The following is a 14,247-nucleotide window of genomic DNA, read 5'->3' as shown; positions in this document are numbered from 1 at the left end:
CGGACCTCTCCACTTCGGGCATTTCCGTGTCCCGCTCGGAAGTGCTCGGCAGTCGCTCGGCCGCCCCCATCCCCCGGTAACGGTCGCTGGTGAGTTTAAATGAGCCGGGGCTGGCCGGGCCGTAGCCGCTACGGGGGGGGCCTGAGGCACTGCAGAAAGTGGGCTTGAGCCTCAAGGATGACGGTGCTGCAGGAACCTGTCCAGGTAATGATAACCTCCTTCCCTGTGGCTTGGCTCACAGCCCCAGTCGGGAAGCCGCGTATGGCCACTCCGCGGCCTGGTGCGGCCTAGGCCGGGCTTCTTCTCCCGCCTCCCCTTGTGCCGGGTCCTGCCTGTCTTCTCGTCAGTTCTGAGGCCTTACCCACAACCTAAGCCGTGTTACCTCTGGTCCTATGTTACTTCTGCGCCTAGTGTAAGCAGCGTTGGGCGATAATACCTCCCTTCCCCTCCGAGCCGACGTCCGGCTAGCCCCTTCTGTCAGTCTAGGGGCCTGGCCCTGGCCGGGGTGAGAGATGGGGCGGGGGGTTCCGAAAACTCGCCCCAGGTGCTCTGTTACCTAAAAGATGATTGGGAATCACAGTTGATCAGAGCTGTGCGATCTTCATAATGGTGGGGCAAGTTTGCGTGGCGGGGGAGGGGGGATTGTTTTTGTTTTATTTGAGAAGGTAGAGGGATCAGTATTTTTAATACTAATTTCTATTTTGGTAACAGACTTACTAGCCCACGTTGCTTTCTCACTCAGTGAATTTCTCACTGAACAATGATCTAAGAAGAGAACTCCAAGGCCCACTGTTGAGGGGCAAGCACCTATAGAAGGGGAGGGGTGGACACGGCAAATCTGGGGTTTTTCCATGGCCTCTGATGGGGATCAAGAGTGTTTCAGTGCGTGTTTATAAGGCGTTCAGGAAATGAAAGACTAATAATGGTTTTTCCATCCATTTCACTGTCGCTACCACACCAAGGTATGCTTTGACACACAGTGCTCTTTTGGCATGGAGGAAACCTTATTGGATTTTAAGTGTGCGGATGCATTGCCAAGTCATTTTCCCCCTGCCATCTGAAGGAACTGAATCTTTTGTCCCTTGGTGAGGGGCCAGGTCTGGAAGACTTTCAACCCCTCATTTGATTTTTTGACTTGATTAGGAGAGTTGACCTCTACCAACCACTGTCATTGAGTCATGGACTTTCTTTATTTCGAAGTTAGTAACGATTTTAGAAATTAATTCATATTACCCTTAATAGACCTGTGATAGCATATAGTAGATATTTTAATACATCACCACTTTCTTTTAGGTTTCATTAATTTTTCTTCACAGGATGAAATTCCAATTTCTGCTTGTTGGCTTCTTCTGCAACTCTTTAGAGATAGCAGCTGTTATTGTTTAAATTAGTATAATGTGGAAGTCTATCTTAGGAAATTTACCTGTTTGTAAGTTGTACTAGTGCTTCCAAAGCTATTAAATTCAAATTCCTCTTACTAGTAAAGAGTCTCTAAGATGAAATTAAAAGTTGCTATCTGTACCTTAAATGGTAAGTAGATCACTCAAGTTATTTAATTTCTGTTTCATATTCTTGTAATTTTGTCTTAATAACTGATTATGTTTCTTTAAAAAACTGGCGGGTGATTGTGTATGTAAAGGAATGAGAGTAAGTTAGAAAATTGTTTTCTATCTTGGGATACCTCAAGGTTCATGGCATTGCTAGGCATAGGAAAAAGTTGAGAGAAAAAAATGAGAATAACTGTTTTCTACCTTATTTTTTTCCTTTAAAGTTTTAACATGGCATAGTCAGTCTGATATACCATGTAAGCCTAAATATAAGCTCCTTCTCCAAATTATATCTCATTTTGTTGTCTTTGGGGGTACAAAAAGCTAACTTTCTCCCCACTTTCTAAGTTCTTCTAGCTGGGCTAATAATCAGAGTAACCCAAGACAAATTAACAGAAGAAAACATCTAAAATTTATTATGGGTGTACATGAGATGGTACCATAAAAATGAGACCTGAAGACACATAGGGCAATTGAGGTTTGTTTATATGCCATTTTGGACAAAGGTGAAGGGGGGCAGGCATCTGGGATTTCAAAGGAAAAGTAAGCAGGCAATTCACAGGTAGGCATGTTAGAGCAAACGTGGTAAACAGCTTCTTGCTGGGCCATCCAGAAACAATGGGACACAGAAGGAAGCTCAACAAACAGGCTTTGCTAAGTTTCTCATGTTTTGCCACATTTAGTTTTTATTGTGATGTTAAGGTGATGCTCCCCTCCTTTTTCTATCTAACTAAATTCCTTTAGGCAGGTAAGTGGGGAGAGTAAAAAGGTTCGGAGTCTTTTATTTCTTAGTAACCAGCCTAAAATCAGTATCCTAAAAGGCATATTTTGGGGTGGCAAAACTTTGGTGCCCCTCAAATCTTTACAAAAATCTCTCCCATTATAAAGCAGAAATTCTGTCAAATATTTTTAATATAACTGGAGAAGACACTTGGCTAAGTGACTTCTATCAGTGCTACTTTGGATTCAGATGTTTGTACAATTCACCTGATGAAACTGATCAAAAAAAGCAAAGACATTTTAATAGATTTATCAATTATTCCTAGAGGTACGGCTTCACAATTAGAAATGTTGGATAAAGTTGTAAAAAAGCCTTGTAAAAATCACCTTATTAAACAGTATAGTAAGTGGGTACTATATACCTAATATTGTTTTAATTAGAGATCATTAGATCACGAAGAAATACTTTTGGCTTGGGGTAAGATGTACAGGGACAGCATCTAACATGGATTCAGAGTACCATATTTGAAGTAACTTAAAATCAAAGGTGGTATATTCAGGAAAATTGTGTTAGATTACCCCCCCCCCAAATAAATAAATAAAAAGGCCTTGTCGATGTCAAAGATATATGTGAACAGTTTCAGGAAACTTATTTTGTTCAATGAAAGTAGGAAAAATAATGATATTCCTAAATATATTTTGTGATTTTTAAAATATGTATGTATAGTTAAACTGATAAATCAATAGGCATTGGACTATTTGATCTTCATTCAAAAATTTATATATTCCTGTTAGCTGAAATACGTTTGTTTAGTTAGCTGAAATAGGTTTGTTTATGAATGTTTCTTTTGGAAATTACTTTACATTTCCATAGTATCTTCAATGTAGTACCTTGCAGACAGTGCTACATAGTACCTGAACTGATAGAATAAGCTTTGGGGAGTGAGGGTGGAGGAAGAAGTCATTGCAAGTACACAATAATTTAATTCTTTATGGACTGGTATCCTAATATAGCCCTTGTGCTTATGTTCTGTTGAGAGAAAGGACTAGGCAAGTGTTCGCAAATTGATGATTACAAACTGTGATAAGAAGTATATTTCGAATAGAGTATTAGGAAAGAGACCTAATAATAAGAGGGACCTGACAGCAAACTCAGGTGTCAAGTTTGTAGTTGGACCACCAAAGGAGGTACTGCAAAATAGCAAAAAAGTTAAGCAGCCTCAATGAAAAAATCAAAGTGGAAAGAATACTATGCACCTGTGATGTGCCAAGCACAAAAGAGTATAAAAGACATTCTAAAACTTGATCTTAAAAGGATGTCAGGAAAGGCTTTTTTAAGCAGATAACATTGAAGCTGAGATCTGAAGGTTGAGAAGGAAACAGTAATTTAAAGAGCGTTAAGAGAAAACAGCTTGTGCAGAGTCCCTAAGACATAGCAGAACTTGGCATTGGAAGAACTGAATGAAGGCGGATGTGGCTGGAGTTGCATAGTAATGGAAGGCCATTTTCATTTCAAGGATAGTGAGGAGTCATTGAAGGATTTTCAGCAGAGGGTTGGTGTGATCTTTATGAGAAATGTAGTGGGAGGAGGGAGGCAGAAGTAAAAACTGTCTTGGGATGAAGGTAACAGACTAAAATGATAGCAGTGGAGTAGGAAAAGGTAGATAAATTCAAGAGCCGTTTCAGAGTTAGAACCAATGAGACGTGGAAATTGATTGGATGGGAGGGCAGTTTAATGACAGCTGCCTGGATTTCATTTCGGGGGTGCCATTAAACAAATGGGGAATCCTTTGAGGAGACACATTTGAAAGAGTACAATTCCATCTTGTACAAATTAAGTTGGAGCTATTTGAAACCAGCCAGTAGAAATGTGGAGATATAATCTCTAATCTTTTGAATGATCTAGTCTTGTTGAGAAGATAAGAATGCTTAACGGGAATAATTAGATAGTGTAAGTCATTACTTATTTGATTGCATAGACAATATTAAGGGAATTCAGCAAAGATCCTTGCAGACTGGAAAAATGGGCAAGTTTTCTTGAAGTAATGGAACTTAAAGCATTAGAAGATGGGAAGCGTTTGAATTGGTAGAGAAGATGGAGAGCATTTTTGGCATGGAATGGCCAAGCAAAAGCCCAAATTTGAGAGTGATGCTTAGGAACAAGAGAATAGTAAAATGTTATAGCCTTGGCTAGGATGGAAATTGAGAGCAGCAAGACATAAGGTTTTGTTAGCCAGGTAGAATCGGGTTATAGGAGACTTCACATCCAGACTGAGGAGTTTAGAGTTGATGTGTTGTAATAAATAGCCATTATAAGTTTTGAACAGAAGAATTTTGTAATGAAAGGACTGCTTTGGGAAGATTAATCTGGTGCTGTTGGGAAGGAGAGATGATAAAGAGGTAGGGAGACGTATAGGCTAGTAGAAAAATCTAGTTAGATGGTAACGTACACCAGGGTTTCTCCATCTTGGCACTATTGATGTTTGGGCAAGCGAATTCTTTGTCGTGCGGGACATTGTCCTGTGTATTGTGGAGTGTTTTGCAGCATCCCTGGCCTCTGTCTGCTAGATGCCCCTCCATTTCAAAGTGACAACCAAAAATGTCCCCCAGACATTGCTAAATGTCCCTTGGGGGGCAAATTTGCCCAGATTAAGAACCCCTGATGTAGACCTAAATTAGAGTTCTAGAAATCGTAATGTATAATAAGAAAATTCAACAGTGTTTTTTTTTTTCTTTCTTATACCTTCTTATATTGTCTGAAGCTTTTTATCATCCATTTTCTTATGGTCTAAAAAAAGGTAACTTTTCTTTTTAACAGGAAATATAAAACAACTTAAGGAAATTTATTAATATTTTAAAATACTATTTCATATTTAAGAAGAGCAAGCAAGGAACTTTGCCATTTAATTTTTATGCTGTTGATATATCTTTTATATTAATGCAACTTAGGACTAACCCATTAATTTAATCAGAATTTGTATTTTAAACTTTTTTTTTTTGGTAGGGGGGTGGTGTTGCTCTGTTTGGCTTCCTAACTTTTAACAGCATTTCACCTGTGTGGTTTTAATTTGTAGAACTCCTGAGGTGATATTCTTTTAGTGGCAGATCTACTCAAGCAGTTGGGCAGAAATAGATGAATAGGGAGCTAATCTCAGTCCTGCTTGTCATCAGCTACCAATTTGTGGTAGAATAGTCCGTTCCTCACCCCATTCCCCAAAAGAGACACCATCACTCAGGAATTTAGAGGTGCTTGAGCAGAGTGATGAAAGAAGTTGTATGTGTCATTCTCTGAAGTGGCAAGTTTTACAACTGAAATATATAGGAGTTTGAGTTGACTGCCTTCATTATCCCTTTATGACCCTCTTAAGAATTGGTGATAAATAATTTTGTTCTTAGTAAAACTTGCTTTAAAATCAGAAATGGATAGAACTCTTGGATATAGTACTTTATTTCTCTCTCGTTTCTTAATTTTAAAAAGAAAAAAAAAATTCAAAGTTCTGGGACTTTATAGCTGTAATATATACGTGTCAAAATTTCATAGTGATCAGTAGTACTAAGGTAGCTGGTGAGTCATTTGCATCTTTTGAGGTTTATCTTATATGTCACAAAAAAAAATTGCGGCAGATATGCTGGGAGATATTATATAAAGAAAACTATATGTACATACACACACACACGCACACATATATAATTTATTTATATTAAGAGATGGGAAAGAAAATGGTTTTAAGTGCCTAACGTGTACCAGTCAGTATACTTAGGAGCACTATATATGTAGCATTTCACTTAATCCACACAGGTCCAAGAAATAGAGCTCCATTTTTCAGATGAGGAAATTGAGGCTGAGAAAAGTTAAAGAGAATTCCCCTAAAGTACTAGCACACAACTTTGAGCAAAGATCTCCAGCATCAAATCCTGGGTATATTCTTTCTACTCACCATGCTCTTTCATTAACAACAAAATTAAGCAAGCTCTTAAGAAATCCTCATATTTTATAAAAGAGTAATTGGGTAGTGATTATTTGCATTACAAAATAATTCTTCTATGTGCCATGGAGTTTCTTCTAATAGAAATTTCCAGAGATCCTCGACTAGTGGATATATAAGAATACAGAGAAACTTAAGGCTAAGACTAACATATAAGATGCTAACAATGAGAGGACTGCCAGAAATAAAAGATCAATTGTTTATTTATTCAACATACATTAATTAAACACTTGCTTAAAATATATGTGACAGATGCTGGGATTATAATAATGAGTAGAAACAGGTCTCTACATTTCTAGAGTTTATATGATGGTAAGGAAGATATACAGTACTCCCTTAAATAAGTGTAAATTATAACAATGAGAAGTATTATAAAAGAAAGGTACTTGGTGCCGTTAGAATGTATAATAAGGATGCCTAATCTCATCTGATGGTCCCAAAAAAGCCTTTCCTGAGAAAGAAGTTTAAAGAATGACTAGAATTTGCATGGTTTGGAGGAAAGGGGGAACGTGACTGGTAAAATGAATTGGACGTTTAAAGGACCTGTGGCAGGAGGGTAACATGGCAGGTTTGAGGGGTTATTGTGCTAGCACAGACTGTGTAAGAGAACGTGATACAAGATTAATTGGAGAGGTAAGAACAGACTATACCATACTGCCTGGTTTGGTGGGTTTGGTTTTTATCGTTAAGGACAATGAGAAACCACTGAAGGATTGAGTTTCTCTCTTTCATTATTACTCCAGTTGCCTAATTTAAATGAGTATCATTTTGAAAGATAGCTATATGCGTGGTGCCAGAACTCTAGGTCATATGTGATTTGGTAGAACACCGGAAGGACTCATCAGCCCTTATGGGGTTTAGAAGTCAGCCAAGCACTGTTAGACTTATCTCAGAGGTGTTTTTATCCTTATTTTACAGATGACTAAAACTAAAGCTCAGAAAAGTGACTTGGTCATCTTGATTAGTAAGTGTCAGAGGGATTCCATTTATCTGCCCTGTATTGGGATGTGGTGGTCATATTAAGCATTCATGAAATCATTGTTGAGTTAAATTAGATTCGAATACCCTTTAGCTTTTTTGGGGATGATGATGATGATGATGATGGGGATGATGATGTTGTTGTTATTGATGTTGATGATGACGATGTTGTCTCAATGTTGAAATTCTCTTAAGAGAACTCTCATAATTTATCACATTACCTTTTATCTGTCTTTGCTATGTTGTAATGTAGAGGAGATATAAGTTACATAGCAATGACTCTGCAGTATATTTAAAACCTGCTCTTAAATTTACCCCTTGCCAGTACCACATATGTTTGTTCTAAAGTTCAGCTTCCTGATTATTGATGAAAGAAACAAAAGCACAGTGACCACAGTGACAGTGACCAAAATAGGTGCCTATGAAATAATGAATGTCTGGCTTATTCATGGTTTCTTATTGTCAATAGAGAGCTGAAAATCCAAAATGTTAAGGCTTTGTGCAGCCTACCTGAAGAACTGCATTTTCTCAAGTTGGTTAAGTTTTGGTTTTTTGCTTTTTTTTTTTTTTTTTTTTTAGCTGAAATCAGGATTGTATAGCAAACAAAGTAGATGCTCAATAAATATTTACTGACTGGATAAATGATGTGTTTCAAAAGTGGTAGGCATACTGAGTAAGGTAATAAGACAAATGATAGTAGTATGGAGGGAAATATATGACTTGATCTAGGTTGCTATTAACCAGAAAAATCTGGATATCTTCCAGGTGGTTACAGATCATACCACTAAGACATTTTATTGCCCCCAAACCTAATCTGTGCTAACCCTTCTGACCCATATCTCCTTACTAGATTCTTGCTTCCTTTGCTCTTTAATGTTTTACTTATTGCGTCAAAGAAGAAACAAATAGATATTATTTTGTATTTATATTGTCAACATTAATGTCCTCTTTTATTCACATTAGTAGAAGTTAATTATAATAGGAATGTCTTAACTTGTGTTTTACCTCCAGATTGGGCTTCTAAAAGCTTGTAGGTTCAGTAAATGGAGTAATTAATATTGCACAGAATATATCAGTGAAGGCTTCATGTAAGGTAGAGGAATGTGTAAGCTGAATTTTAAAGGAAGGATGAGTAAAATTTCAGGAGGTAGAGGTTAAAGACAAAGGACAGCCCAAACAGAGGCAACAATGTTAGCAAAAACTCTGAAGAACAAAATACAGAGGATGTTTAGGGACCAATGGCTTTTTCTGGTTCTAGACAATAGGCACCTTTGGTGAGATTTGAAAACAGCTGTAAAAGGAAGGTTAAAGCCAATACCACAGATGGGATTTGAATAGTTTCCTGAGGAGTTTGTGCTTTGTCCGTAGATAATTATTTCATAAATTTTGAAAGCTGTCCAAGAGGAATCATTAGAAAGTTTTGATCAGAGAGGAAGACATGATGATATTGAGGATGGCAGCAGCTAAAATGTATTGAGTAATTATTAGATATGTGCTAGGAACCATTATGCACTTTACTGGCTGGAATCTTCTGCTTTAACTGGAGAAAGAAAGACTTAAGAGATGTGAAGTTACTTGCCCAAGACACAGAACTAGTGAATTGTGGAACATGGATTTGGACTCGGGTTTCCCACTATAGTCTCCTGTTTAGCAGTGATGATATTTCAGGAAGGTAATTCAGGGACAGGATGGGTTATATTAACAGCTCACAGGCAAGAAGACCACTTAGGAGAGTGGTCTAGAACAGAGTCTAGATTTTAGGTACCTTTCTCATTGCAATTCTAAAAAGATGGTCACTCACTAATCAGCCCAATAAAACCTTTTAAATCCAGAATGTACCCAAATTGAATTATCAGTATATTTATTATTTTATGTATACTTACCCAATGTCTGTGACCCTGTATAGTAAAAAAGCATTTTGAGTTTCAAACAAGGAGCACCTCTCCCAGTGCTAGCAGCATTAGCACTCAAGACACTAGTACTGTAGTAGTCTCTAACGTGCAAAGAGAAGGCGCCCTTCTAGGTCAGGAGCTCATCCCTCCCCTTTCTTTTAAATGCAGTAGCCACCCTACCCAATCCCACCCCCTTACCCATGATCTACTGTACTCTGGAAATAGTAAATGGAAAATTCCAGAAATAATTCATATGTTTTAACTTGCACATTATTCTGCGTAGTGTAGTGAAATCTAGCATCGTCTTGCGCCATCCCACCCAGGACATGAATCATCCCTTTGTCTAGTATTCACATCCGCTGGTTAGTCACTGCACAGCCGCCTTATTATCAAATTGACTGTTGCGGTATCGCAGTGCTTATGTTCAAGTAACCCTTATTTTACCTAATAATGTCCTCAAAGCACAAGAGTAGTGATGCTAGCAATTCGGGCATGCCAAAGAGAAACCATAAAGTACTTCCTATAAGTGAAAAGGTAAGCACAGTGCAGTAAGATTTTGAGAGAGAGACTAATTCACATAACTTTTAACACAGTATATTGTAAGTTGTTCTATTTCATTTTAGTTATTGTTAATCTTTTACTGTCTAATTTATAAATTAAACTTTGTCATGGGTATACATGTATAGGTAAAAACATAGCATATGTAGGGTTTGGTACTATTCAGTTTTAGGCATCCACTGAGAGTCTTAGAATATCTCCCCCACAGACCAAGGGAGACTACTGTGTCTAAATTTAATTCCACAAGTATTTATTCAGCATCTATTATATATCAGGCTCTAATACTGTCTCGCATCGGCTAGACCAGTGGTTCTTAGAACCAAGATGTCTGTGAACCCCCACCACTGTATACAGATTTTCTGTATATATGTGCGTGTGCTTTTTCTGGGGGATCCCCATAGCTTTCATGGGTTTTTCAAGAATATACTATAAGAGGAGGGGGAACTACTTATCTAGAAATGAAGAAGAATGAATGGTTCTGAACCCTGAATACTTACCAGTAAAAAGTTTTAAAAATAAGAATATCCAAACTCAATCTCAACTTTCAGGGATTGTAATTCAGTGGATATGAGGTAGAGTACCATCAAGCAAGGGTTAATAGCCACTGATATTGACTGTAGTAACACTAAAAGGTACTCCATGAGAACAAACTATTTGTTAATTACTATATTCCCAACTCTAGAAAGTGCCTGGCACACAGTAGGCACTCAGTAAATATTTATTGAATGAATCAGAAGTAGAGCCCTCCAGTTCAGAAAAGTTAAAAAAGATCTCCCTCCCCAATTGCTTTATCATTCATGATAAATTATGCTGGAATCAGTAACGTTTCCTAACACAATAATAGTATACCTTTGTACTCCAAATTGCTAAGTATGTTGTTGACAGCAACCACAGGCAAATGTTACCAGGAGAAGCAAAGCCAACAAGTAGTAAGGAGTGGGAACCACAGATACTTGGCTAATGGTATGTGGAAGAGTTATCAGCAGCAACCATGGGAACATTTTATTGGGGGTGCTGGCTGTTTCAGCATAGCCTGTTTTGGATAACATTTTATTTAGGTGGCTCTAATTGGGGAAGAATCATAGTGATCTAACAGTACTCCTTAACAGGTCCTATTGGTATTTAGTGGCCATTTTTCTTTTCCCATCTTCTTTGTTCCCCAAGTAATAGAGAGTGCCCTCCAATTACTGAGTCTTCAGAGTATGGTATGATATTTCAGTATTCTAAGTATTCCTTTCTAGATTGAGGGGAATTATAGGATTAATTTATTAGAGATATTCCAGAAACAATGATATATGCCATCTGGCAGAGACCTGAAGTATGTCAAAATTACAATTGTATGAACCCCATTCTCCTCTGGAAATTATGGGTAGGGCTATTGCAACAAATTGGGCTTTGGGGCAACAAATGGTCTTTAGTATGGAGTCTATTAGCATCTGAAAATTCCAGGATTTCTTTTATTTAGAAGAAATAAATAATTTTTATGCACATATGTTGGAATCATGTTACAGACTATGCCAACTACTTCTGAAAATATTGGGGAAGAGCGAAATGGCGTTGATATTAAATTTCAGACCTAAGGGAGATTTCCACGTAGCCCAATTAATTTGGGTGGATTATGAAAGGGGATGGTGTTGTAATTTTTTTCCATTAGTACGTGGGATGTTTTATTAGGTATAAGAAATGAGTGAGGGCCAAGAAGAAACATGAAGACCTACAAACAAGAGGCATGGAATTTGAGTAATTCAAATCTTTCTTTTAAAGCAAAGGGACGTGATCTGAAGAATGAGAAATTATTTTATTCACGACATTTTGAATGAACATTAAATGAAACAATCTCTTTGGCTTTGGAGATTCTGCTGAGCAGGGAGGTTTTTAATTAGAATAAGTCTTTTAGTCAGTCCTCTTTGAACTTTAATATGCATAAAAATCACTGGGGGATCATGTTGAAATATATTCTGATTTAGTAGGGGTGGGATCTAAGATTTCGTGCTCCTAGAAAGTTCCCAGGAGATGCTGATGTTGCTGCACCAAGGACCATGCTTTGAGTAGCAAAGTTTCTTGAAGTGGTGGGAAATGACTGGATTAAGAACATTCACATTGGAGAAAAAGTGCTGCTTGTGTGGGTATAGCTTACTCAAAAGTAAGTTTAAATTCTCACCTTCCTTTCCCTCTTGAATCTAGATGGGAATGGTCAGATAAGACATCTCTGAGACTTGATAAAATTTAGGCTATATAGACAATAAGGTGAAATAAACAAGAGGCTCTAGCGATCTCAAATGAAGTCTATTTACCCTTTTTTTCTTGAGGAAATAGAAAAATATAACCCTGGGTTAACTCATCAACTACTGTTAGCACTTTTAATTTTAAAAATTATAATGAATAATATAGGAATGTTATTAAACATTTGCCTGTTCATTCAAATATTCGAGCTTTACTACATCCAAAAATATTAATCACTTATAAAATAATTTAGGTTTACTATTATAATGTTAGCTAGTGATCGTATTAGGTAATCAGAACTTACTGGTTTTATTGTAACTATTAAATCATTCAACAAATTATCAGCTGGTATACATGCTAAAAGTAAGAAGCACTTGTATCATGATCAGTTGTGAGATATCTCAAAAGTAATTACTAAAAATATGTAAGCTAATGAGTAATTTATTTTTTTTTAATTAAAGACTTTTATATCTTATGACATACTAAAAGTTAAACCCAGATGGGTTAAAAGAAACTCCTGAGATTTAGTGGTCCTAAAGATGCTAAGTAAAATATAAATATATAAAACATAATTTATATATTCATAGTTTATACGACACACTCAAAATTAAAGAAAACCTCTAGTTTAGTGCTCCTAAAAATGCTGGGTAAAACAGAAGGCAAATCGCCCAACAGAAAAGTGTGTGACACATGAAGATGCATTTGCCAGAAGCCTAATAAACATGAAATGAATTACAATGAACACAACCTCATTTTAATATTCAGAGAAATGCTGATTAAAAGCACTAGCTAAGCATCTTAGATCTATCAGATTGGTAAGTTTGACAGTACTTAGTGTAGACAGGATGTGTGGAGTAAAGGGAGCTCATATATTGTTGGTAGGCATGTAAATTAAACATACAATTTCAGAAAATAATTTGACAATGCCTAGTAAAGATGAACATGTATATACTCAACAGTCCCGTAATTTTGTTCTTAAGCATATATCCTGATTTGGAGAGATTCTTAAACATCTACCCCAAGAGATGAATACAAGAGTTTTTATTATAGCATTATTATAACTGGGGGGGGGGGGGGCAACAACCTAGAAATAACCCAAATGTTCATATGCTGTAAAATGGATAAAATACATTTTGGTATATTTATATAATGGAAATATTATTCAGGAATCAAAATGTATGAACTCCAGCTACACCTCAACAGGGATGAATTTTTAGAACATAATATTGGGTTATAAAAGCAAATCATAGCAGAATACATATAATATGATTGCATTTATTGAAAATTCAGAACAGAAAACTAAATGTTACGTTGCTTAAGGATGATACAAACAAATATAAAAAAATTGTGAAGAAAACCAAAAGAAAGATTAACAAAATTAAGGGTGGTGGTTTCCTCTTTAAAGAAAATTATGTGACCAATGAGGAGCACATAATGGACTTTAAAAATATTGGTACTATTTTATTTCTTGAGCTGCATAGGGAGTACACAGGTCTAAATATTTTTGTTAATTATTACTTAAAATGTTCTATCTGATATGTACTTAATGTTTCATAACTATAAAAGAAAAAGTATCTTCAAATAGATTAAAGGTTATTCCTGATAGCTTTACTCATTTGTATTTTAATATGCTTCCTTTGTGTAGTTGAGCATAAGATGGCATTAAAGGTATTCACTAGGGAAGTTTTTGTGGGTGGATGACATATATTTGAACATCTCACTCACATGTGTCATGAAAAAATATTGAAAACCACCCTGTAGGTTTAGAGCAATATAGTTTAGTAAGGTAGGCAGACCTGCAAACAAATAACTGGTAATATGAGTGCTTATACTAGAATTGGTGTATTTACCAAAAAAAAAAAAAAAAAAAAAATGGCTAGCGATCAGCCAAGAAAGCTTTATGAAGTAGTTGTTAAGCTGAGTCTTTAGAGATGAGCAATTTATGAGATAGATGCGGGAGTCTACATTCCCCAGTGAAGGAAAAGGAAGTACAAAGTCACAGAGGCCTAAAAGTCCTTGGAGAGTCCCGTGAGTAAATTCCAATATGTGAAGGGCCTTATCTAACACACTTTGGAGTTTGCACTGTGGGCATTGAGGTTTTATTACGTAAATTAGGAATTGGATGTTGATTTGAAGATTATACGCAAGTCTCTGTGCTAGGAGTTACCTTGAAAGTCTGTATATTTGTATATTTATGTTCTTTTCTTCCATTTGCAGGCTGCTATATGGCAAGCACTAAACCACTATGCTTACCGAGATGCGGTTTTCCTCGCAGAACGACTGTATGCAGAAGGTTTGTAATATATTCATTTCTGTAGAACCATAATGAAGAAAATATATGAA

The 14,247-nt window shown here is 36.6% G+C and overlaps 1 protein-coding gene across 5 annotated transcripts in view; it reads left to right on the top strand.

Annotated features, from left to right (window-relative positions):
• Window positions 1–22: 22 nt before the first annotated feature.
• Window positions 23–14,247, top strand: part of CDC27 (cell division cycle 27) — a 56,216-nt gene continuing 41,991 nt past the window's right edge. For 3 of the 5 annotated variants that reach the window (XM_036222233.1, XM_016139850.2, XM_016139848.2), the window contains exons 1-2: window positions 24–204; window positions 14,122–14,197. In XM_036222233.1, the coding sequence (XP_036078126.1) occupies window positions 178–204; window positions 14,122–14,197 (103 nt within the window). In that variant the 5' untranslated portion in view covers window positions 24–177. Of the gene's footprint in view, window positions 205–14,121; window positions 14,198–14,247 lie in introns of those variants that run through there. The other 2 variants (XM_016139849.2, XM_016139851.2) reach the window with 2 other exon arrangements.

The sequence above is a fragment of the Rousettus aegyptiacus genome, unplaced genomic scaffold (genome assembly GCF_014176215.1).
Source record: "Rousettus aegyptiacus isolate mRouAeg1 unplaced genomic scaffold, mRouAeg1.p scaffold_m13_p_6, whole genome shotgun sequence".
Lineage (NCBI taxonomy): Eukaryota > Metazoa > Chordata > Mammalia > Chiroptera > Pteropodidae > Rousettus > Rousettus aegyptiacus.
This window is presented reverse-complemented; position numbering and strand designations above follow the sequence as displayed.